The 23544-nt window shown below is 34.8% G+C and overlaps 2 protein-coding genes and 1 pseudogene across 3 annotated transcripts; 2 read left to right on the forward strand and 1 right to left on the reverse strand.

The window, feature by feature from the left end:
- The first annotated feature begins 2322 nt into the window (after nt 1–2322).
- On the forward strand, nt 2323–10973 carry LOC120193458 (protein MEI2-like 1). Of its 2 annotated transcripts, XM_039195945.1 has the most exons (15): nt 2323–2826; nt 3629–3792; nt 4022–4067; nt 5342–5590; nt 6012–6436; nt 6567–6725; nt 6890–7006; nt 7089–7237; nt 7556–7626; nt 7737–8135; nt 8386–9031; nt 9555–9639; nt 9767–9835; nt 9971–10150; nt 10309–10973. In XM_039195945.1, the coding sequence occupies exons 2-15, from the start codon at nt 3730–3732 to the stop codon at nt 10468–10470; spliced, it is 2820 nt and encodes a 939-aa protein (XP_039051876.1). In that variant the 5' UTR covers nt 2323–2826; nt 3629–3729; the 3' UTR covers nt 10471–10973. The 2 variants fall into 2 exon arrangements, with proteins under 2 accessions (XP_039051876.1, XP_039051877.1); XM_039195946.1 differs by lacking the exons at nt 2323–2826; nt 3629–3792; nt 4022–4067 and having other exon boundaries at nt 5284–5590; nt 8401–9031.
- A 1355-nt stretch (nt 10974–12328) lies between these two features.
- On the forward strand, nt 12329–13916 carry LOC120193459 (ethylene-responsive transcription factor ERF114-like). The gene is made up of 2 exons (XM_039195948.1): nt 12329–12730; nt 13197–13916. The coding sequence occupies exons 1-2, from the start codon at nt 12589–12591 to the stop codon at nt 13736–13738; spliced, it is 684 nt and encodes a 227-aa protein (XP_039051879.1). The 5' UTR covers nt 12329–12588; the 3' UTR covers nt 13739–13916.
- Nucleotides 13917–15934: 2018 nt separating this feature from the next.
- LOC120193460 lies at nt 15935–17702 on the reverse strand (annotated as a pseudogene).
- Between the last annotated feature and the right edge of the window lie 5842 nt (nt 17703–23544).

Raw genomic sequence — 23544 nt, forward strand, 5'->3', positions numbered from 1 at the left:
CCGCCCACTACCCGCGACGGGTACCACTTTCTAGATCCACACCCGCCCACTACCCACTAAAGTTATACTCATCCCCACCCCAATTGGAGCGGATATGGTGCGGAATCCACGAAATTGTACCCGTTTGCCATCTCTAGTGACATGTGTCATATCAGTAAATCTGACAAATATGATTTTTTCACGACAACAATAAGCATTGACCGTTAGTCAATTAATATTTTTTTATCTAGTCATAAGATTTTTGGTCTTAAAATGAAACGTTAAAGACTAAAATATTCAAAAAAAAAAAAGAGAGTGAAAACTAATTATTTAATCAAACGTTATAAATATTTTTTAACATTATAAAAAAATGTATTTACCATGGACCCTACTTATCTAAAATAATATAGTAAAACTTTAATTTCAATTTTAATTCCACACGCGTTATATCGACTATGTGAACAAATGTTCTTTTCAATATCACATAATTTAGTAGAAGCCACTTGATAATATTATTAAAGGGACTTTAATACTTAAACTAAAATAATTAAAAACTAACATTATAAAAATAAAGTGGATGGATTAAATTTTCAATATCCAGTAATGTCCATTCGAATCAATAGCAATAATAACGTCAATGTGTGAACAAGGGGAAAAACGAAAAGTAACATTGCAATTAGACTTCCAAGCTGAACACAAACCACTACCCTGTGGTTCTACTTCGATTCCATGCAAATAAAACCCGAAAAACTTTCAAATATTCTCCATACGTGAATCTGTAGTTTCGTCTCCATAAAAAAAACTACATAAGAGTTAGCATCTTTCAGTATGTGCCGAAGACGACAAACCGTCAGGGGCATCCCCAATCTCGGACGTTCTAGCTTATGAGTTTCATTGCGTTCGGTTGGCCTGTGATTTCAGGACTTTGATTAAAGTTTCCAACAACATTCTTTCCCTTTGAACTAGATTTTGATGGGACAATTCTTTCTCCTGTCGCCCTATCTTATTTTTGTAACAGATTATCCTCTTCAGTGGAGACCATTACCACATCAGATTCTCGTTCAGTTATTTCAACACAGCCAATAGATTTTTGAACACAGGGCAAAAAGCGTCTACCTGATGCTATCCAGTAGAAGACTGCACAACTATTCATTCCTTTTGTGCACTATTCTTCCCATCACTCGTAACCTCCTCTCGAAGCCAAGGGCTTGTAGTCACTCATCCCCTTCGTGGTGGTGCACGAATGGAGACATCCCACTACAACTCAACCTCCTGCTTATCTTGATGGATAGGCGATGGACAAAAATTTTCTCCATGACCCAATTTGCCACAACGAAAACAGAATAGCCTCATTTTTTCATACTGAAACAGAACATAGATCGAAGAAATATTCGGTAAAGCAAGCTAAATCACATCCAGGCTCACATGAATCCAGATACATCCCCTATACCCCAACGCCACTGCTCTAGTATCATATTCAACAGAAGTTCCCACAAAGTTTTCTTTTAACCTGTTCAGAAATAGATTCTACTAGCAAGTCGTTAACAAGCATAAAAAAATCTACAATACCTAAAGGCACCAACAATGAATCCTCCCCTTAATTTGTCAGTGCAATATCAGAAGATGCGAATTGAAATATCAGGGACCCTCAGAACCTATACAATTGAAGTCCTCCTCATGATACAATCAAAATAAATACATGTTTTCTTTTAAGTCGTGATGGATATACCCTTCAAAGGATGCCATACGTTCGCCAATATCGGCCTCATCGCTTGAAAATTAATTTGAATAGCATTAAGAAGTCGACCCACATAACACTTATCGAAGAAAATTTGCGTCGAGGCTACGATTGTTCTAGGATAGGAGCTTTCTCCTCCTCTCCCACATTAAGGTCTTCCAATTAGTTCTCAACATCCCCTCTGAATATTCCACCAAACTAACAAACGATCACACTTAAAAAACTAGCAGAACTAGATAATTGAGATCAAACTCAAGATGTATCACAGGAGACAGAAAAAAAAAACTTATCAAGATGCCAGAAAATCCTAATACAAAGGGCTATTAGTTCTTGTGTATGATGCTAATATTATTTCATTTTATGTCAATCTTGAAAAATATTAAATACTCGAAACCTTAACCTTAGAATTAAGTCAAAATTTGATTGGTGACTTTTATAAATTAAAAGAAATACACTAAACGCCAGCTCATTTTCCGTAATCTTAAAGCATCGGGTCCAGGTCTATACACAACCGTAACGCCGTTATAACCACCAAAATTTCCCCTAAAAATTAAGCGGTCGCGTTTTGAGGATTTTATTTTATTTTCTGTTTTTCTTTAACTTTTTTTTTCTCATTTTTTCAGAGCCAACTAACAACAACACGACACAACACCTTCGCTGTCTCTCCATTTCGCTCTGTTTTCCCTTTCCAAAACGCAGCGGTGAGCGACCGGCGAGAAACCAAATCTCGCCGGAATTTCGCTCTCTCGATCGCCGGGATTTTTCATCTCTTTTTTCTTTTCACCTCCCCGGAATCAATCTGCCACAAAGAGAACGAATATTATTTTCTTTTATGAATTTGGTGTATGATTTTGCAATTATGGTTTTGTAGAAGAAAACAAAGAAAAAGAGGAGGAAAAATTCTTCTCTCTCATGTGGTGAGTAATGGCTTACAATGGAAGGAAAAAGATGCTGAGATCCCTTCCTCTATCTTCTTCCTTTATCCTATAATTTTTTTCTTTCTTTTCTCTCTCTCAAATTTGATCTGTCTTTTAAATATTTAAATTCCCGTTGAGCATCAATACATAATAAAGGTGGCAGGCAGAATTTTCAGGTTCTTGATTCACAAGGTAAGGCTTAGTTTCTGTTTTATTTAGGTCAAACTTAATAAAATTTTAACGTTTTTTTTAATATTTTACCTCAATTTTGCTAGTAAAGTTTTGAAATTCATGCCTTTTCCTTCCACAATTTTATTCCCTGGTATGATCAGGAGTTTTTGTAGAATATTGTTCTTAATAAGTGGGAAAAGGTAAATTATTAGAAAATAGTTTATTTTCAGAAATTCAAAGCTTGATTTAGCTGATCTGGTATTTAACAACTTGTTTTTTAGGGTTCAAGTTACATATTTTTTTATAAAGAATTTCGTTTAGAAAAGCGTGGGGGAAAAGGAAGTATAATTTTAGTATTGTGAATTTAGTTTTTTTAAAATGTAAAAATCACCTTTTACTGTGTTCGAAACCTACTATTGATGATTTTCTTTAAAAAAAAATCTTACATTTTCTTGGAAACCAAACGGTAAATTTTGTTTGGTTGTTGGTAGGTAAGTGGCTTACTGGTTTTCCTTTTCATGGCACATCTTGTTTCAACCTATTTGAATTATTAAAAAGAAAAAAACTCCCGTTATGTTCCCTTAAAGATCCCAATTTCTGAAGAAAGTAGCTAGCCTTTGTGTCATCTTCACTCCTTTCAATGATATTTGATAGATGAAAAGGAAATCCGTTCAGAATTTGAATTAATGCATTAATTTATTACAATTTCTTCTGAATTTCAAGTTCCACTTTCGTTTTTTCTGTTATTCTTGTTTATTGAAAAAAATAACCTACAAGATTAGCAGTTTTCTGATTAGGAATTGGTGATTGTTGAATGCTGTAGGCTATGGCGATTACCTTAGAACGGAGCCTCAAGTGACAAATTTTGAGCTTTTAGTTTTTGAGATTTTTCGGTGTTGAAGCTGAACAATTCCATTTGAGATCATGGATCAAAAGAATACATCTGCATCATCCCACCTTTCGGATGATGTTCGTTTCCCACATGAGGTACTCTAGGGCATAATAATACAACCAATTTTATTTATTTAATTTGTATTTTGAGTTTATTGGATCTTTATATTTCTTGTTTTAAAGGCTCTTGCAGGGTTCCTGAATTTGCTCCTTTAAATATGATTTTTTGATCATTTTTTACCCTGAAACTTTTAAGTCCCCAATCCCCATTATAAAAAAAACAATTTTTTTTCATGTTGCTTTAATATCAACTTCTGTTGGGCAGAGACAAATTGGATTTTGGAAGCCAAATACCCTGGCTGATAGCCAAGGTAAGAACAGTGCTATGGACGACTAAACTGGTGGTTTTGTTTGCTGTTAATCGGATTATTTAAATGCATCTACCATTTAGACCATAAGAGGGAACTTTTAGCTTTGCGTTCATTAAAATTAATGAAGATTGATTCCGTTTCTTGATTACTGTGAGAACTTGTGGCCCCTAACTTTGTGATGTCACATGCAATGTATTTAAGACCCATGGTTAAACCTTTATGATTGAGTGAATAATCCAAAATATTAATCTGTTTATTTAAAGTCATTGTCCATTTCAACTGGCTATCAGTTTCTGATCAGCAGGATTGGACCATTAGAGGCAACTTTTAGCTTTTGTCATCATTGAACTTAATGAAGATCAATATGGTCTCTTGATTACTGTTAGAAACTGTGGCTCCTAAGTGATGACACGTGGAATGTATTTAAGAACCACAGTTGGCTTTTACAATTGAGTGAACAATCCAAAAGATTGAACTACTAACTGCGTGGTTCCAGCAGTTACGTTTTTCTGTATCAAAAGGATTCCCGAGTCCATCAATCAGAATGTTAAGTATATTTATGATTGTATTGCCAATTCAAGTTGTATCATGGAAATATGGGGTATATCTTCTTTGAAGCATTTGTCAAAAGAACGCGGTAATATGCTTAAATTATTCTTAATGAAAGCTTGACTACTGATGGTTCTTCTGAAGCACTAAATTCCCCATTGGGAATTTGTTATCTATTTTGATGAAATTCTGTTCAATTGTGCTAAATTAGTATATGTTAGTTATGAGTGAAAGTGCTTTTGTTTCTTGCTACAGATATATTATAGATTGACTCGTGGCCTACTGTTTTCAGAAGTGATTGAAACATATTTATAAAATTAAGAGCCAAAAGTTGGTGTCCATTTTAGTATTTTTTTCCAGCTTCTGTGAAGTGCTTAATTTGTCGCAACCTTTCACCTGTCCACAAATATTTTTTGGAAAATGATCTTGTCTTATGGGATAACAATTAACATTGATTAACTTGGTACCTTTATTTGACATATTCTTTTTAGATATATGTTTCTTGCTTTATGGATTTTTTGTTGGTGTCACATGTGAGTATTTGGAAATCATTTGAAAATTTTGCTCTTACACATGTTAAATACCTTATAAAGGTAAGTGTGGTTTGCATTTAATGTATTACCTAGAAATCTCAGATCTTTTGAATGAAATAATACGGGCTATTTTTTTGCAAAACCTGTTCATGGTTATCTTCCTGTCTTTTAAAAAGCTGCTGGTCTTTGCAGACAAGAGGGTTCATTCGCCTCCACCAAATCTGGTTAGAGATCAAGAAGGAAAGTTCGACACCAATTGGAATGGAATTACCAACTTATCTGAGCCTTCATGGAATTCTGTGAATAATCATCCAAAATCATTATCAAATATGCATATGCAACCAGTGGTGAACTTTAATAGAAACAGCTGCAATGCCAATGTGATCCAGCATGAAAGTAGTCTGTTTTCAAGTTCGCTGTCTGAAATATTTAGTAGAAAATGTAAGTATTTTTGTCTGTTGATCAAACACTATGACAGTTTTCAACATGTACATACATGAATTCAATGTTTGCAATGTTTCTTCCCTGCTTCTCTAGTATCAAATGCTTTAATTGATATTATATTGCATGGCTTGATCAATGATTGTCATTTCCCACAACAAACATAACTCTAAAAGAAAGTATGAAGCTGTTTTATTAAACTCATGTCATCTGCATACATTGTGTTAATCTTTTCACATTTATATTTTAAAAATTTCCTATTTTCCATGCCCGAGGTTCAACCTACTCATTAGGACAATTTTCATTCTGACGGATTCAGATTTGAGCTAATATCTATTTTACGATGCTGCATTTCCTTTCTTTTTTTCCGGGTTACTCATAATTTTAATCTGCGGTTTTGTTTGATTTTATCTTTATGCAGTGAGATTATTGGGGAATGATCTATCTTTTCAGCATGCCAGTAAAGTTGCTTCACACCATGAAGAGGAACCTCTCAAATCTATGGAAGAAATTGAGGCACAGACTATTGGAAATTTCCTCCCTGATGAAGATGATCTCTTCTCTGGAGTGATTGGTGAATTGGGACTCAATACACATGCCAGTAAAGGGGACGAGTTAGAAGATTTTGACCTATTCAGCAGTGGCGGAGGAATGGAATTAGAAGGAGATGATCACGGATCCATGGGTCCAAGGAATTCAGATCTTATCGGAGTACTAAACAGTCAAGGGGGTTCCAATGGCTCAATTGTTGGTGAGCACCCATATGGTCAACTTCCTTTTAGGACACTTTTTGTAAGGAACATTAATAGCAATGTTGAAGACTCAGAGTTAAAGACTCTTTTTGAGGTTTGTGTTTCCTTCCCATTGTCATACTGTTTATTGAGACTCTGTGCTAGCAAATTTTCCTCCATCCACTCCATTTGAATTGCTGCATGTTCCACTAAGTTAAATTGAGTAACCTTTTTCCTTCTGTCAGCAATATGGAGATATCCAAACTCTTTATACTGCCTGCAAGCATCGTGGGTTTGTTATGATCTCTTATTATGATATAAGGGCAGCCAGAAATGCAATGAAGGCTCTGCAAAATAAGCCATTGAGGCGTAGGGAACTTGATATACATTATTCAATTCCACAGGTGTGGCTTCAACCATTTTGTTCTGGATGGTTACTGTTTACCATTTTGTTATTACCCTCACTGCTTTTACTACCTTTGTTTTGTCTAAGCGCTGATGCATCTTCATGTGAAACATTGCTGCTTTATTTATTTATTTATTAAGTTTTTTAATTTTATGACCTCAGGACAATGCATGTGAAAAAGATGTAGATCAAGGGATGCTGGTGGTTTTCAACCTTGATTCCTCTGTTTCAACTGACGAGCTTCAACGAATATTTGGTGCTTTTGGGGAAATTAAAGAAGTACAAAATTTATTCTTTCAGCCTCTTAGTTCCCTTACGTTTGTGATGATAAATGTCTAATTGATGTTAATTTGCATGGCAGATCCGTGATGCTCCAAACAAGCATAACCACAAAGTCATCGAGTTTTATGATGTTAGAGCTGCAGAAGCCGCTCTTAATGCTCTGAATAGGAGTAACGGTGCTGGGAAACAGGTCAAACTTGAACCAAGCCGTCTGGGTGGTGTTAGGCGGTAATATCATCAACTTTTGCTGCTTTCTTTCAACTTCTAATAAAACTGTCTTTGACCTTAGCTTCTGAAGGAATCTGGAACATTTGTAATTTCCCCTTTTTGTGATCCTTAAAATTGAAAATCTTCTATTACATTTAAAGTGATGGCTCTGTCACTTCACTGCTTCTGCCTTACGTTGCCACGAGTATGGAGTTGGTCAATGATGCAATACTTTTCTGGATGCCTGAATATCCTTTTTTGCATTTAAGTCTTATTTTCTTCCTTATTGTGTTTTTTGTGGCCTTCGTAAATTGTGGTAAAATGAAGTTCCTTTTGCAGTTTTATACAGGAGCAAGACGAACCTAATCGTTGTGGAAGCCCTTTTGATGAGTTATCATCAGGACGCATTGGTATGCTTTGCCTGTAAATTCTACCATCTGATCAATTCATTATAAGCTGTTGTTTCTGAGAAAATGTTTCTGTTCCTTCATACATCTCGATTCCTTATGACTTTCTACAGGAGTAATTGCATCTGGTGGAATGGATAATGGATCTTCCCAGGTGTTACATTCAGTTATCCAGTCACATGTGAATACATTTGTTGAACCTCATCGAAGTTCGACTGTTCCTATTAACCTAGCCTCTCCAGCAAGAGTGGCACCTATAGGCAACAAAATAAATCCTCTGGAGCCCAACCATTCTATGGATGATATGAAATATGCTAACCAAGGGGTACCAGGTTTCCATCCTCATTCCTTCCCTGACTACCATGACAGCTTAGCCAATGGTATTGCACTCAACTCGCCATGCACCATAACAAACATGGCTAGTAGTGCCGGTTCAATGGCTGAAGGACTTGACAATAGGCATGCTCGAGGAGCAAGTTCAAATGGACACCTGATTGAACCTAATGCTGGGGGTAAGTTCAGCTGATTTGTATATCAACATCAATGAAACACGTTTTCCTTCATCTTTATTGCATTCTGTTGGGGGACTCATGAGGAACTTTCATTATTTGGCATGTTAATATTTTTGATAAGTTTTACAATTCATTATGTTAAAAGTTTCAGGTAAATTTTAACTCTTATTTCTATTCTTGTATTGGATTGTTTCTTATGCTTTAGGCTTACTATCTCCCTGACTTTCTGTTGCTAATAAATTCTCTCTAGTTTTTGGGTCATCAGGAAATGGAAGCTTGTCAGTTAATGGGAATAATTACATGTGGAAGACCAACAACTCACATCAGCAGCATCCATCAAGTGCCATGGTTTGGCCAAATTCGCCATCATTTGTCAATGGTGTTCATGGTTATCGCCTTCCTCACATGCCTGCATTTCCTAGGGCTCCCCCTGTAATGTTCAATGTAGGATCATCTGTACACCACCATATTGGCTCAGCACCACCCAATTCTGCACCATGGGACAGATGGCATCCTTATGCTGGGGAGTCTCCTGATACTTCAGGTTTTCACCTAGGATCTCTTGGAAATGTGGGTTTTCATGGCACTTCACCATCATATCCTGTGGAAATTGCTTCCCACAACATTTTTTCTCATGTTGGTGGTATGGATTTGATGAAAAATGGTGGGGTACACTCTCCGCAGCAGATGTGCCACCTTTACCCTGGCAGGAACCCTATGATTTCAATGCCGACATCTCTTGATTCTCCTAATGATCGTGTTAGAAACTTCTCACAGCGTAGAAATGATCTGAACTCTAGTAATGCCGATAAGAAACTATATGCACTTGACATTGACCGCATCAGACGTGGGGATGACAGCAGAACAACACTTATGATTAAAAACATACCCAACAAGTATGTGAGCTACTGCTCTTACAGATACCTGTCAATTTTTTTTTCAATTTCTTGTGTCTTGAGTTGTTTGCTTTCCTATTAAAATGATTTTGTTTCATAGTATCCTTATATGGTTGAAACTTTCTTATGTCCAAACAATATCGCTTGACGAATTACCTTAACCCCATAGACATCTTGATGATGATTTGTTGTACTTTGCCTTTAAAATTTCATTATTGTTCCAAAAGTAGTAATTGTTGATGAACCACCACTTCTGCATGTTGTATATTTTGGGACTAATTGACAGATAGTTCCAGATTCATTCAATTTGGCATATCTTGTAATGTAGTTGAAGTAATTTACTAGAGTTGTTTGTACACTTAAATAATTTATTTGGTGTTGTGCTCGTTTTCATTTTTCAGATTTGTTGATTGCATCCAGTAGTAAGGTCATTTATTGTAGTAAATATACCTCTTCTCTTTCATGTCTTCTATTCTTTCATATGATTATCACCTTAAAAGAAGTAAAATTGTGATTTTTGCAGGTACACTTCAAAGATGCTTCTGGCAGCCATTGATGAGCACTGTCGAGGAACTTATGATTTCATTTATTTGCCAATTGACTTCAAGGCAAGTTAGCTTAATTGGCTAATCAACAGTTTTCCTACCATGATTAACTGATTCATTCCTGGAAATGCTACATGTACTTGTAGTTTGATGTGTTACTCACCCTAAATTTTATAAATGTTTTCTGCAGAACAAATGCAATGTGGGCTATGCGTTCATCAACATGATCGATCCACAACAGATCATTCCTTTCTATAAGGTTTAATACATGGATTATATGTCACACTATTATCTGTTATGTATGCAGATACTATGATTTGCATGTCTAATCATGTGCTTAACTATTATTTCGATAGATTGAAGCTAATCATGTTAAACTGATATTTCTCTCTAGGCATTCGATGGCAAAAAATGGGAAAAGTTCAACAGTGAAAAGGTGGCAACTCTTGCTTATGCTAGGATCCAAGGAAAGGCTGCTCTTATTGCTCATTTCCAGAATTCAAGCTTGATGAACGAGGATAAACGTTGCCGCCCTATTCTCTTTCATACTGATGGCCCAAATGCTGGTGATCAGGTAAAGTCATCTTGATACGGCATAAACAAGCTGAATGCATTTCCTTTTTTCCTGAAATTTATAATGTACTTTTACTTTTGTGGCTTTCCTTATTATATTGGCAATGGAGAAGGATGTTTCTTGGTCTTTAAGTCCTACTTTGTTGTTTGTTTATTTAGGAGCCCTTTCCTATGGGTACTAATATTCGATCAAGACCAGGGAGACCTCGAACAACTGGCACTGAGGAGAACCACCGCCAAAGTAGTTCTTCGACTTTAGGTAATGGGGAGGAATTTTCCAATGGGGCGGACTCGATGGGTTCTTTGAAGGATTCTGATTGAGCAGTCTGCTTAACCAGCTCTAACTTTCAGGGTACTAGAACTTTATCTACCCTACTCTTGTGTACTTGAGGGTGGCTTGATGACCCTTTTTTTTGCCATAGAGAAGCAGTTTTGTGAACCAAGTTGCATGACTGAAACTAAGTGGTAATTTTTTCGTTCTATGGGAACTTTTTCTTGTATCGATAGCCCGTTTATGGGGGCTTCAAATTTTGCGTAGTCTATGACCGACCTGTATCTTGATGTATGGAAGTTCCTGGGCTTATGCATGACTGGAGGGATCCTTCTTGTATAAGTTTTGTATGCAAAGTTGTGATTTCATTTTTGTCCCCAAGGTTTTGGAATCCCTTCGAGTCCTGCTGCTTCAGCCTAGGTGGGGGTGGTTGCTGCTCAAAGAGAGAGAGAGAGACGACATTTATAAGTATTACAGTCATGGAATTTTGAACCTCTTGTTTATTTATTTTTTTCTTGTAATGACATTCATTCTTTTTTTCTTGTTTTCACTCGTTTATGTCCTCGTTGCTTTAGAGTACAATGTCTGAAACAGACAACTTGGTTAGATATTTTTCGTGGTGGATTCTATTCGAACATCTGTACTCGGATTGATACATATAGCAGATGAGGAAGTTATATATGTGATAATTTTTGGCTTACTGTAAAAGTAAGTGCTCAAACTATACTTAAAGGAAGTTATATATATATGATACGTGTCGTATTTATATTATTTTAAAAAAAAACTTAAAAACATTATTGATTTCAAAAGGATTCAAACTTTTTAATTTTTATTTACTTGAATGATATAAAGCACTTTAATCAACAATTTCACTGATCATTAAGGGAAGAGAGAGCATTATTACCATCGATTATCAAAAGCAAACATATAATTAAGAGAACTTGCGTAATTTGTTTTATTTTCCCTAAATTTAATTTAATTACTTTATAGAATTTGATATATTAAATTCAAAATTTAATTCAATTATTTTATATAATTTGAACGTTAAATATATTCTAAAAAAATTTAATTTTTACGTCTTAAAGTAATATTATTTAATATAAAATTTAAACTCGAATCATATTTAAATAACATCTGTCATATTTAAATGATTCTAAATTTTAAACCCTAATCATAAACCCTAAACTTTAAAGTTTAAATCTATATCATAATTTTTTTTTTCCTTTATTAAGCTAAGGTGATTACAAAGTAATATTTATTCTAAATATTCTCAACAATTTGACAACGAACGTCTAATCACCTTTGCAATCGCTAGTGCTAAAACCTATGACCTCTTGGAACAACAACAATTCCTTTAACTACTGAAGTAAATTGATTCGTAAATCTGTATCATAAATCTTAAAAATATAATCTTAAACCCTAAATATTAAATATGACAGATACAACATCACTTGTGAAATATCTCTTTCCACCCTAAAAATAATTATATGATTTTAATTTATTTAAAAGAATCCAACAAATTAATAAAAACAAGGGGCTATTTGTAATATAGATATACATACATTTGCATTTCTGTATGTAATTATTTTATTTACTTTTAAGTTGTAGTCTCTTTCCTGAAAAAAAATGATGAATTCAAAATTGTATCATAAATTTCATTTAAAAAATATATAATAATAGTTTTAAGTTGTATATCATAGAAAAAAAGAGAGAAGAAAAGAGAGGTGTATAAATAAAGTTGATAGACCAATGGGTTTCAGCAATGTCTGCTATCTTCATCCCTCATTCACACTTAAGTCTTTTAATCAGCTCTTATAAAAATCCATAGTCACACCACAAAATCCCCTTTCTCCACCCTCTTTTTTCTTCATTTTCTACTTCTTTATTTCACTTCCAATATTACTTTAATTTCCATGCTTATTGCTTTGGTTAAGCAGAGAAAACTATATATATATATATATTCTTTGGTTTGCTGGTTTTTGCATGATACATAGAAAAAGACCATAAGCAAAAAGCGGAATCTTTCCAAAGGCAAAGTGGATCGGCGACAGGGGAAGCAGCCATTTCGATATTCCGGTTATGAACCGGAAGCGAAAGAAGAAGAAGAAGAAGCAGCAGCTAATATTGATCATATATTTCCGGTGTATTCGGCTAGGTCTCAACAAGATATGAATGCTATGGTTCAAGCCCTAGCTCAAGTTATTGGAAACAATAACAATAACACACTTGTTCAACTTCATGATCCCAACCCCACTACTCAACAAAACGAATCTCACCATCAAGAAGCTGAAGCTGAAGCTCAAGATCAAGGTATGTCTTGATTTCGTTTGTATATAATTCTTGTTTTTTTGTTTTATTTCCCACTTTCTAATCAAATAGGAACACTTTGAATTCAACGACATTCATATGATTACTAAAACAATAAAGGAGGAAAAAAAAAACATTTTCAATGACATTACATGGATGGATCGAGAGGTGTTAGGATATAGTCACATCCCTTGAAAATTTCAAATCTCCATATTTTATTGTATTTAATGTTGATGATATAATTTTACACCCCTAAATTTTTAATATGATTTTCTAAATTTACACCTCGACATTGGACTTTTGACGTTTGAGTTCTTCGTTTGTGGCCTTGTTCAGATTACAGCCATTAATCATGTTCTAACTTAGCACGTATCTTTTGAGTTATTCTTTGATTTTTTTTTTCATTACAGAACACGTCAAAACCAATGTTAGTTAAAGTCTGAATACGATGTATTGTTTTTTGGTGAAGGGAATGGCAGGAGAAGACACTATAGAGGAGTAAGGCAAAGGCCTTGGGGGAAATGGGCGGCTGAGATTCGTGACCCGAAAAAAGCAGCTCGGGTTTGGCTCGGAACGTTCGAAACAGCTGAAGCAGCGGCCTTGGCCTACGATGAAGCAGCTCTTAGGTTTAAAGGAAGCAAAGCAAAGCTTAACTTCCCCGAAAGAGTTCAACTAAGATCCGAATCCGGTTATTTCACTACTCCTCAAGAGATCCAACCAACGGTGGCACCACCTCTTTCTCAACCAACATATCCCAATATTTCTCAGTACGCGCAACTCCTCGTTGGTGTCTCCGCCACTTCTTTCAACTATTCTATGCCAAGCGCTGCCTACGGATCCTGGCCGGGTTTCACTTCTCAGTCTTCATCTTCATCTTCATCTTCCACAACGTTAACATTTCAACAACAAGAGTATTTGGGTGGATTTTCATTGCAGTTGGGTGGTTCATCGCCAACTTCGGATCATCCCAAGAACACGAGAGACTATGATTATTACTATTCAAGAGAATAGTAATGCATCTTCTGAGTTTCGCTTTTGCATGCATTTCGTTTTCCTTATATTAATGCTTGTTTGTTTAAAGCCCTTGTATCAACTTTTTTTTTTCCTTCAAGTTTTTGCCAATTCCACAATCGTTGGTTTGATCATGAAATTTTATATGTTTCTCTAATATTATTCCAAGCTCCGTTGATGAATTAGGTTAACTTTGAGCATTAACCGCAGTTTCTTCACATGCAATATATATGTTGGTTTGTGGTCAAACTTCGTTTTAAACCTAAACCTAATTTTCACTATGATTTAAATATAAATCTCTGAAATTATCATTTTTAAATGAAAATTTCATTTTTTTTTCTTAAGGTTCCCAATGATGTTCATTTGGTTATCTTATTAATCAATCTCAACTTTGGACCATTGAATTAAATATTGATATACACTCACGATCATCTAAGATATATCTTGATTGAGTTGTGGTAATATCAATGAGTCATCATTATTACATGTATTTTTGTATTAATGTTAATGATGTTTATCCTTCACCATCGATAATGATATATGTTGGTATCTCATATTTGTATGAATTATTTGGTTGAATTTATTATCATTCCCCGTCGACAATCCATTCCCATATTTAATTTTCCTAATTTATAATATTAAGATTCTAACTTTTAAAAATAATTTACAAAATATAATATTTTATCGTATTAAATAAACTAATAATTAATGATGTATCGTTATCTAATTATACATAAAAACCAAATGATTATAGAATTCACGTGCTCGAATACTATGTTCTAAATTTTGCGGGTTCAATTAAACCCAAATTATTCCCATTATTTTTATTTATTTCTTCATCTTAATTATTCCCAAATTCTTTTTGCTTTTCGGCACCGTCCATTTGGAAAAAAAAAGTGAATGTTGTACAATGAATAAACACTTGGCAAGCTTTTGCCCTTCAAAAATGGAGGGAAACCTCACGATCTTCTTTGATGCAATGGTCTACCTGTATTCGTTCTATTAATATTACATAAAAATGGCATGTTCGGTAATTAAAGTTTTTTTTTAATAAGTAACAACGTCTGAATGAACTGGAATGGAGCCGAAGGCAAATGAAGTGATGGAGGGTGTGCTGGGCGGCTGAATTATCGAGTCTTGGCGGTGGCGGTGGGGGTCAAACTTAGCGGCAACTCTTCCACATCTATTTCCACTCAACTTCAACTGCTTTCATTAGTTGTTCAACTATCAACCTATTATAGTCAATGAATGAAACTTTCAGGATAAATCCTATATTTGATCCTTCAATTATTATTGTGTTTGGTCATTATCATTTTACCTTTATATCATTAATATTATATTTTTTATTTTAGTTAATCTATTTTCCAAGGATAGAAGAATAAACCTGTTATCAAAATAAAGTATAGTAATAATTTGATTTTTTTTTTGCTGAAAAATAAATACAGATACAAATATTAAAAAAGAAGGAAGAATCTTATGTAGACTGCTTCAAATGTTAATAATTAGCTTAAAAAAATCCAAAAGTGGGTGAATTGATTCCAGAAGCATTGAAGTGCAAATGAGTGGGGATGGAAACATGTTGTAGATGAAGAACTGAATGTCAACAAAAATTATTACAGTCCAGATCAACCATGATAGCTTTATGTCACTGTTGTTGTCGGGGGGACGCGTTTCTGAGTTTTAGTCACCACATGTAATCAATCTTCTTGTGCTTGAACAAGTCCTGCCTATGAAAATTCATGTCAAGCTCATTATGGAGAACTTCATTGTATACATCTCAAGTTCCAATGCCCAGCCTGGTCGTTGACTGTTTTGTAAACTCACCCTAAATATTTTGTACATAGACAAAGAGATTCCTCTCCAACTAATCAAACATCATTTCTCTCAATACATTCATAGTCTCAAAGTTATTTTAAACGAAATAAAAGTGATAGTTAGAGTACTAAACGTATCATTTACCCTATCAAAAATCACCTTTTGACACACTTCCAGGACCAAAGCTTTCTTGTTCCTCCTTTCACTTTCGTACATTAAAAATGAAGTTCACTTTCGATCAGTGTGGACTTGCCGATAGGCAACAACTAAGAGTTTTTAATAAGCCTTCCTGCCTAACAAACAAAGAAGTGCTACCACCTCTACATACTTATAACCATCTTCAATCCATCATTTCCCTTTCAAAGAATTGAAGGAAATTGTACAGAAAAGAATGCTAGAATTATTATTAGAAGTAAATGTTATGCAGAGAACAATGTAACATATTGGTCATATCCCATCAGCATACTGTGTTTCATATAGTGCTGTCATGCGATAAACTCGGCACACTGCGCAGCTGACATTCCAAGGAGTTACAAGCAATTGCTATCATTTGATCTAATTGGATTACAGTAAAAGGTTCGTATAGATTCAGAACTATTCAATTAGTGGAATTGAGTGATAGGTGTGGGTGTAACATGTTCAACAAAATTATACATCTCGGGTTCCCTGATCTTTCTTTTGGTAAACTGTTCTAAACATTCTTTAGCTCGATGAATTGCAGGTAAAAGCTCCCATTCTTACCATTTTGCTCGAATAAGTTATCATATTTCTGCATGTAGTTTGTGGAAAAACTTTCATCAAAACTTCATAAAAATGAAGGTATAATATCTAAGAGGATAATAGGTAAAGCTATCTAGCAAACCTTCAAGATTTCCTACCATGATGAATGCTCTGTCACCCCTAAAATCTGTCTTGCCTCTGGTTCAGCCATAATTTTGCTTCCTCTCCTAATGTTCTGTATTGTTTCTTGAGCAACACTAGATTTCGAGGCATCTGCAATCAAGCACAAAGAAGTAATGGTTGATTCAAGGATTTAGAACATAGTATACAAATTTAGTAAATATAATGATAATTATTTTTTAAGGATTAGTTGCAAGCCTTGACACAGATGAAAGACGTACTTGCAAGAGCCTGACGGTATGCCTGGAATACAGCCCTTCCCAATATGCCAGATCCCATAACAATCAAGCTCGCTAGGATTCTTGCAGCCTGTACAAATACATCAAAATTAACTGTCTGTCTGATGGCATTTCCTGTTATTTTAGATGCTAAGATTTTCCCATTTTCTTGAGTGTGAATAAACAACGCACATACAATACTACATACTAGAGCCATCGAATGTAAACAAATTTAGGGTAAAAAACGCAACATTTACATGTAGTGTCATAAGGTTTTCGACAAACTATTTTAATAGATAACTAACTTTAGGGTCAAAACTACAAGTATTATATATACCATCATAAGGTTTTCAACAAACTATTTCATCATCTTGAATAATGTGGTAAACTACTCCAAACTATCAAAATGAAAACATAAAAGGTAAGCTTAGTCCATCCCAAAGGAAACATCGTAAGCAATTAAATCTGATCCTAACCAAGCCCCTAAATCAAGAATACTAGCTTGATGCCTAAGATGCATTAACAATAAAATTGTTCCTGCTGTGAGATTTGGCAAAAAAACTAACATCTTTGCATCCAAATTACCAGGAATTGCTCGTAAACATGAATTCTTAACGACACAACTCAAGCAAAGCATGATCTCAATATGCAAATATAAGATGAGTACTTCAGAAGACATTCCACAATGCCATGTCTGAGGGCCAACAAAATAAGCATCTGAAAATGACATATTTCAGTGAAAATCTTAATAAGAAAATCAATAAAGTACACAACTTCAGAAAAAAAAGTAAAGGAAACATAAAAATCAGGGTTCAGGTTCATTTACCATTGATGAAGATTTAAGGTTACTGTTAACGTCAATTCGGTATCTCCAAAGCCTAAAACTGAATCACCCTTGGGAAAATCCGACAATTCCAGTAGAACAAATCCAAGCGAGAAACAATATCAAATCCAGATCTGTGAACAAAACATAAGGAGAATCAGATGATTTGAACTTTCGGTGTTCGAAATGAAACCCTAGAGATACGAAACGGAGCGGAAAGGGCAGAGGTTAAGAGGGCCAGGAAAACGTGTCACCGCCTCTGTGGCCCAAGATGCGCACCAGGGTCTGTATGATATTTGTTCTAGGCCCACGAAGATTTTATCGTTTGTTTAAATATATGGCCAAATTCTAGTTTTAGTCCCTCTATTATGATGGCAAACTTGGGATATGATCACTCTACCTTTAAAATCTTACTCATATGGGATAAAATCTTTTTAATAATAAAATATTTTTGAATATACTCAAATGAAAATTAAATGACTTATTGTACATATAATTTGCGATAAAATATATATTATTTTATATTTCATTAAGATTTATTTCGTAAGTTGTAGTTTTATTGTCATTCTTTAGAAGTTTTATATCCTCTGAAGTTCTTCGAAGATTCTAAAATTTCATATTCTTTAATAATTATGACCTTTGATAATACAACTAACAGACTCACATGATCCACTAACAATCATATCTATTCTTCCTAACGATCTACAAATAACCAACATTAAGGGAACATGTATACAAGGCATCATACAAGACTCACAAATGACATTCTCTCTATCTTTTTAGGAATTTCTTCCATAATGATCATCTTCTTCAATTAATATATTCTATATTTCACCTTTATAAAGTTACGTGTTAAAATTTTACGTTAAATCAGAAGGGATGAATCATTATAAATTTTCATAACTCTTTTTCATATTAACATTTGGTACGATATAAATAATTATCTCTAACAAAAAAATCAAAATAAACTTTAAAAGTAAAATAATTAATCCTAATTTCATCTTATTTCCAAAATTTCCTTGATGTGTACTATTAAACTTATCACAATTTGTAGTGAACTGTCGAACCTCTGCAGTCCAATACTCCAATTACAATGTAACACCAATATCTATTAATTTAAAATACTCTTCAAGAATTGAATTTATATTATCCTTTATAGAAATATAAGTACATTCAAATTTATAATCTCAAAATTATAATAATAATTATGTAAACTAAGTTAAGATTTAATAAAAATTAATAAAATAATTTTTAACTCATATTATTTTTTATTAAAACTCATACCCAAGACCCAAACTTATAACCCTTCAACTATTTACATTGATAATATACATAAATTCATTCCCACAATCATCTTTACTTTAATCTGTCTTCAAATTTTATCTAAAAGAGCAGGAATCTCTCTCTCTCTCTCTCTCTCTCTCTCTCTCTCTCTCTCTCTCTCTCTCTCTCTCTCTCTCTCTCTCTCTCTCTCTCTCTCTTCGAATGAACGACCAGGAAATTATATATATATATTAGGAAGGCAATTTGAGGGTTGACGACAATCTCGGTGAAATATGAGATGGACTTCTCGACGTTTTTTCTGATATATCATTTATACGTTATATATTTTTTTGTTAGACACTAATCAAATTATTTTTTTCGATTTAACACCCTTTACAGTAAGACACGTCCCTTGTAGCGCGCCTTATGCTGACATGGACACACGTGTCTAAACCGTTCAATTATCAGATATGCATAATGCAAGGCGCGGTGCAGGGACTGCGCCTTGCATAATTTACCTGAACTTCTCGGCTTTAAAGCATCATCTCTCGGCTATAAATAGCCCTCTCCCCATAAACTCCCTCACAATTCCCTCTCAACCAAGAAATTAATACAACAATCATTTCAACCAGTAAATAACACCCGACAATCCTCTTATATTTGATTCAGAAGTTCGTTCGATCTTTCGTTATAAGGTAATTTTATTATAATATTTTTTATTATACTTATTATTTATTATGATTATTTAAAAAAAATATACTAATTGTTTACAATTAATTTCTGTGCCAGTTCAAGGGGAAAGCGGGAGCATACGTCGAAATATTTTGCGGTACATGTAATAATATAAAATTATATTATTTAAATTATTTACGTTTATGTGTAAAAATTTTATTGTGTTATATTTTCATTCATATATTATTTATTTAAGCAGGTTTGTTTCAGTTATTTTTTTTTTGCAGATATAATATTGTCGCACTTTTAAACTCTGAGAATGGCGCAGCTTTCAACTATTGTTTATTATGATGGAGAAATTCGAGAAGATGAAACCGACGTTGTTTTCGTATCAAATGAGCTTGTTAAAATATTATTCAAGAGAAACATAACTCTTGAGGAGCTGGTAACGAATATTTCGAGGAATGTTCATGTTGAAAGTAGTAGAAGAATGTCATCGTTGCAGTACAGATTTCCAAAATCATTGTTGTCATTAACTTATACAGCGTTCGAACTGTCGAACAATGATGATGTTGAAATGATGGCTGATTCTCAAAGTAATTATTCAGACACCGATATTGAGATGTATGCAAAGTTTGCTCAAGTGTGTGCTGTTCGGGGTCAGTCATTAAGCTCCCACTATGGGTTGGCTGAACAAGTTGATCAAAGTTGAAATGATGGCTGATTCTCAAAGTAATTATTCAGACACCGATATTGAGATGTATGCAAAGTTTGCTCAAGTGTGTGCTGTTCGGGGTCAGTCATTAAGCTCCCACTATGGGTTGGCTGAACAAGTTGATCAAATTGACAGCCCGACTACAGTAATGTGTAATGATTTTAATGTCATAATGGGAAATCTGCATCATGGTGCCGTCACATCAACTTCAATGGGGAGACACTTATCCGTAACACCTTACGATATGTATCGAGATGGGTCCACGAACAATTCGTATGGCAACATCGTGTCCAGTTCAAGGGGAAGGCATTCATCTGCAAATTTCTTTGACCTTAATATGGAGATACCATCGACGCAACAATCTGTGCAGTTTCTATTTGATACGATGGCTTCAAGCTCCAGGGGGAGGCATTCAACTGCGAGCTTTTTCGATCTCAATGTCGATATGCCTTCTAGTTCAAGGGGAAGGCGTGCAAGTAGTAGGTTCTTCGACCTAAATGTGGAGAGTATGGATGAACCATCATATCCACCAGAAGAACCGCTTCGTGAGCCTGGTGCGGATAGTGTTGAGACTAAACTATTCATTTAACCAGAATCACTGCAATTCAACTCCGATGATGATGTAGATGAAGTTCCCTCAAATGTGGCACAAGCTGACCCTCCAGCACACATGAATGAAGTTGATTATGGTGCAATGTACGGGCCAGAATTTACGAATGCTCATCTCGGATTACTCATCAATAAATAATGGTGAATTATCTTTAGACATAGAGTTTTCAAGCAAAGAAGAAGCGATGATGGCTATAAAAAATTACAATATCCGTAATTATGTTTAATCGAGAGTCGATCAGTCCACGATAAAAAAATATGAATGCTACTGTGCCTGACGCGAAAACGGATGCAATTGGATGGTTCGTGTATCGAAGAGGAAGAGGAAAAACAACAGATATGAACTAACAATATACAACGGTCCTTACACATGTTGTGCTAGAGGAGTCAACCAAGATCATCCCAACTTGGACTCTGAAGTAATATGCCAAGCCATCATGCCCATGGTAAAAGCAAGCTCTCATATAGCTGTTGCTGTGTTGATTCAGTTCCCATGGTAAAAGCAAGCTCTCATATAGCTGTTGCTGTGTTGATTTCAGTTATACAATCGCAGTATGGGTACACTGTCTACTATAAAAAAGCTTAGTTGGCAAAACAAAATGACATTGTCAAACTTCATGGCGAATGAGATGCATCTTACAACGAACTTTCAGGCTGGTGCGGAGGTTGAATCCTGGGACAATTGTGGACTTCGAAACCTCCTATGCATACCATAATGATCGAGTTCTTCGCAATCGATGTCAATCCTACCGGGTTTTTTGGACTTACCCACAGTGCGTTAATGTTGTCAAATATTGCAAGCCTGTGGTCCAGATTGACGGGACTTTCTTGTATGGAAAATACAAGCAAGTTTTATTATTGGCAGTTGTCCAAGATGGCAATCGCAACATTTTTTTAGTTACTTTTGCTCTTGTTGAAGAAGAAGATACAAATTCTTGGGTTTTTTCCTCCGAAACTTACGTGCACATGTTATCACGAGGGAAAAAATCTGTGTCATTTCAGATCACGGAGCTGGGATCAAAGCAACAATGGAGTCTTTGGGTCCAATGTGACAACCACCCTTTGTCCAACATAGGTATTATCTCTGACACATTATTGCGAACTACTATGGAATGTATAAGAAGAATGATGAGCGTCAATTAATTGTGCACATGTGTAAGTGAAACTGATGTAGTTTGTTTTCTTTCGATCATTTTAATTTTGTAAAGAAAACAAGTTAATAAGTTATACATTTTTTGATCAGGTTACGAACTACTTCCTTAAACATTTGAATCAATGCTTCAAGATTTGCGGGCGAAAAACGAGGAAGGATACGATTACATCAGCCTCATCGATAAAGAAATGTGAACGAACGCATATGATGGTGGATATCGATATGAAGACCAACTTGGTTGAGGCAATCAATTCAACCTTAAAGGGTGCACGTCACTTACCTGTAACGGCTTTGGTAAAAACTATATATTTTTGTTTGAGGGCGCTTTTTGCGAAGCTCGGGGGACAAGCTCAAACCTGAATGCAAGGCGGTCATGTCTATCACCCTAGATTAGTTGCAGATCTACAAAAAAAATTGTTGCATCAAATGGAATATCTGTAACAAGCTTCTCTAGAAGACATGAAATGTTTCATGTCACAGAGTTGCCACGACCGCTTCAAGGGATTGATGTTGTGTCGTTAAGAGTAAATCTACGGGATAGAATGTGCGACTGCGGGTTTTTCAAGCTCTGAAGTATCCATGCTCTCATGTGATAGCAGCTTGCTCGCATACACGTCAAGACTATAACTGTTTTGTGGATCCCGTGTACCTACTATCTGAAGTTTTTAAGGTATACGAATTTGAGTTCCCCCCATAGGTAATGATAAAGACCCTGATGAGGTTCAGGATTGACTTCCGATTGTACCAAATCCAACTTTATTGAGGGAGCGTGGTCGTCCAAAATCCAATCGAATTCATTGTGATATGGATATTCGAGAAAGATCTAGACAAGATAGAAGATGTGGGCATTGTAGAAACCCATGACACACTAGAAAAACATGTACACTTCTGTTGTCATCAAGTAACATGAGAAACTGATGTAGTTGTTTATCAAATAAGAATTCTTGTACTTTAATTTGCATTTACTTCAAGTTAATGTCATTCGATAACCGTTGATGAAGATTAAAAAAATGATACAAGAATATGAGATTGGAGGTTGGCGTTATATGTGATTATAATAAAAGAGATAATAAGTGACAAACTGAAGAAAGTTATCGAACACAATTATTAAATTTTATCAAACTAAAACAATTTGGTATTTGAATATAATTTTAAATACAACAAACTTACAATAAGTATTAAATGGTAAATGATAAACAAATTACAATAACTGATATTAAATGGTAATAAACAAAATTAACCAAAATACATTAACAAAAAGTCCAACAAATTTAACAAAATAAATTAAAATAAATCCAACCAAATTAATGAAATAAAGTAAGTATTAAATGATAAATAATAAAAAATTACAATAAAAAGTCCAATAAACAACTAAATACAAATATAATTAATAAAAAAACAAAATCTATCGATGCCTGCGACGCGAATGCGTTTCGCAGGGTAGTGGTTGTCAGTCTCGAGGAGGATTTCTTCGTATCACTGGTTTTGACTCATCGCTGTCATCATCATCACCATCGTCGTCGTCGTCGTGAGCATCTACATTAGGTTGATGAGGAGCTGATGACAATGAAGCACCTCCATAAAGCACCTCAATAGAATAAGGACCCTGAAGGTGTATGACTGACTATCCCACCGGCC

Source organism: Hibiscus syriacus, unplaced genomic scaffold (genome assembly GCF_006381635.1).
Source record: "Hibiscus syriacus cultivar Baekdansim isolate YM2019G1 unplaced genomic scaffold, ASM638163v2 tig00116996_pilon, whole genome shotgun sequence".
NCBI lineage: Eukaryota > Viridiplantae > Streptophyta > Magnoliopsida > Malvales > Malvaceae > Hibiscus > Hibiscus syriacus.

Bases quoted from the DNA above. Each gene is read 5' to 3' on its own strand.
- LOC120193459 (XM_039195948.1), top strand. From the start codon at position 12,589: ATGAATGCTATGGTTCAAGCCCTAGCTCAAGTTATTGGAAACAATAAC. The intron at 12,731-13,196 runs GTATGTCTTGAT...TTTTTGGTGAAG, and splicing joins AGCTGAAGCTCAAGATCAAG to GGAATGGCAGGAGAAGACAC.
- LOC120193458 (XM_039195945.1), top strand. From the start codon at position 3,730: ATGGATCAAAAGAATACATCTGCATCATCCCACCTTTCGGATGATGTT. The intron at 8,136-8,385 runs GTAAGTTCAGCT...AATTCTCTCTAG, and splicing joins GATTGAACCTAATGCTGGGG to TTTTTGGGTCATCAGGAAAT. The intron at 9,032-9,554 runs GTATGTGAGCTA...TGATTTTTGCAG, and splicing joins ATTAAAAACATACCCAACAA to GTACACTTCAAAGATGCTTC.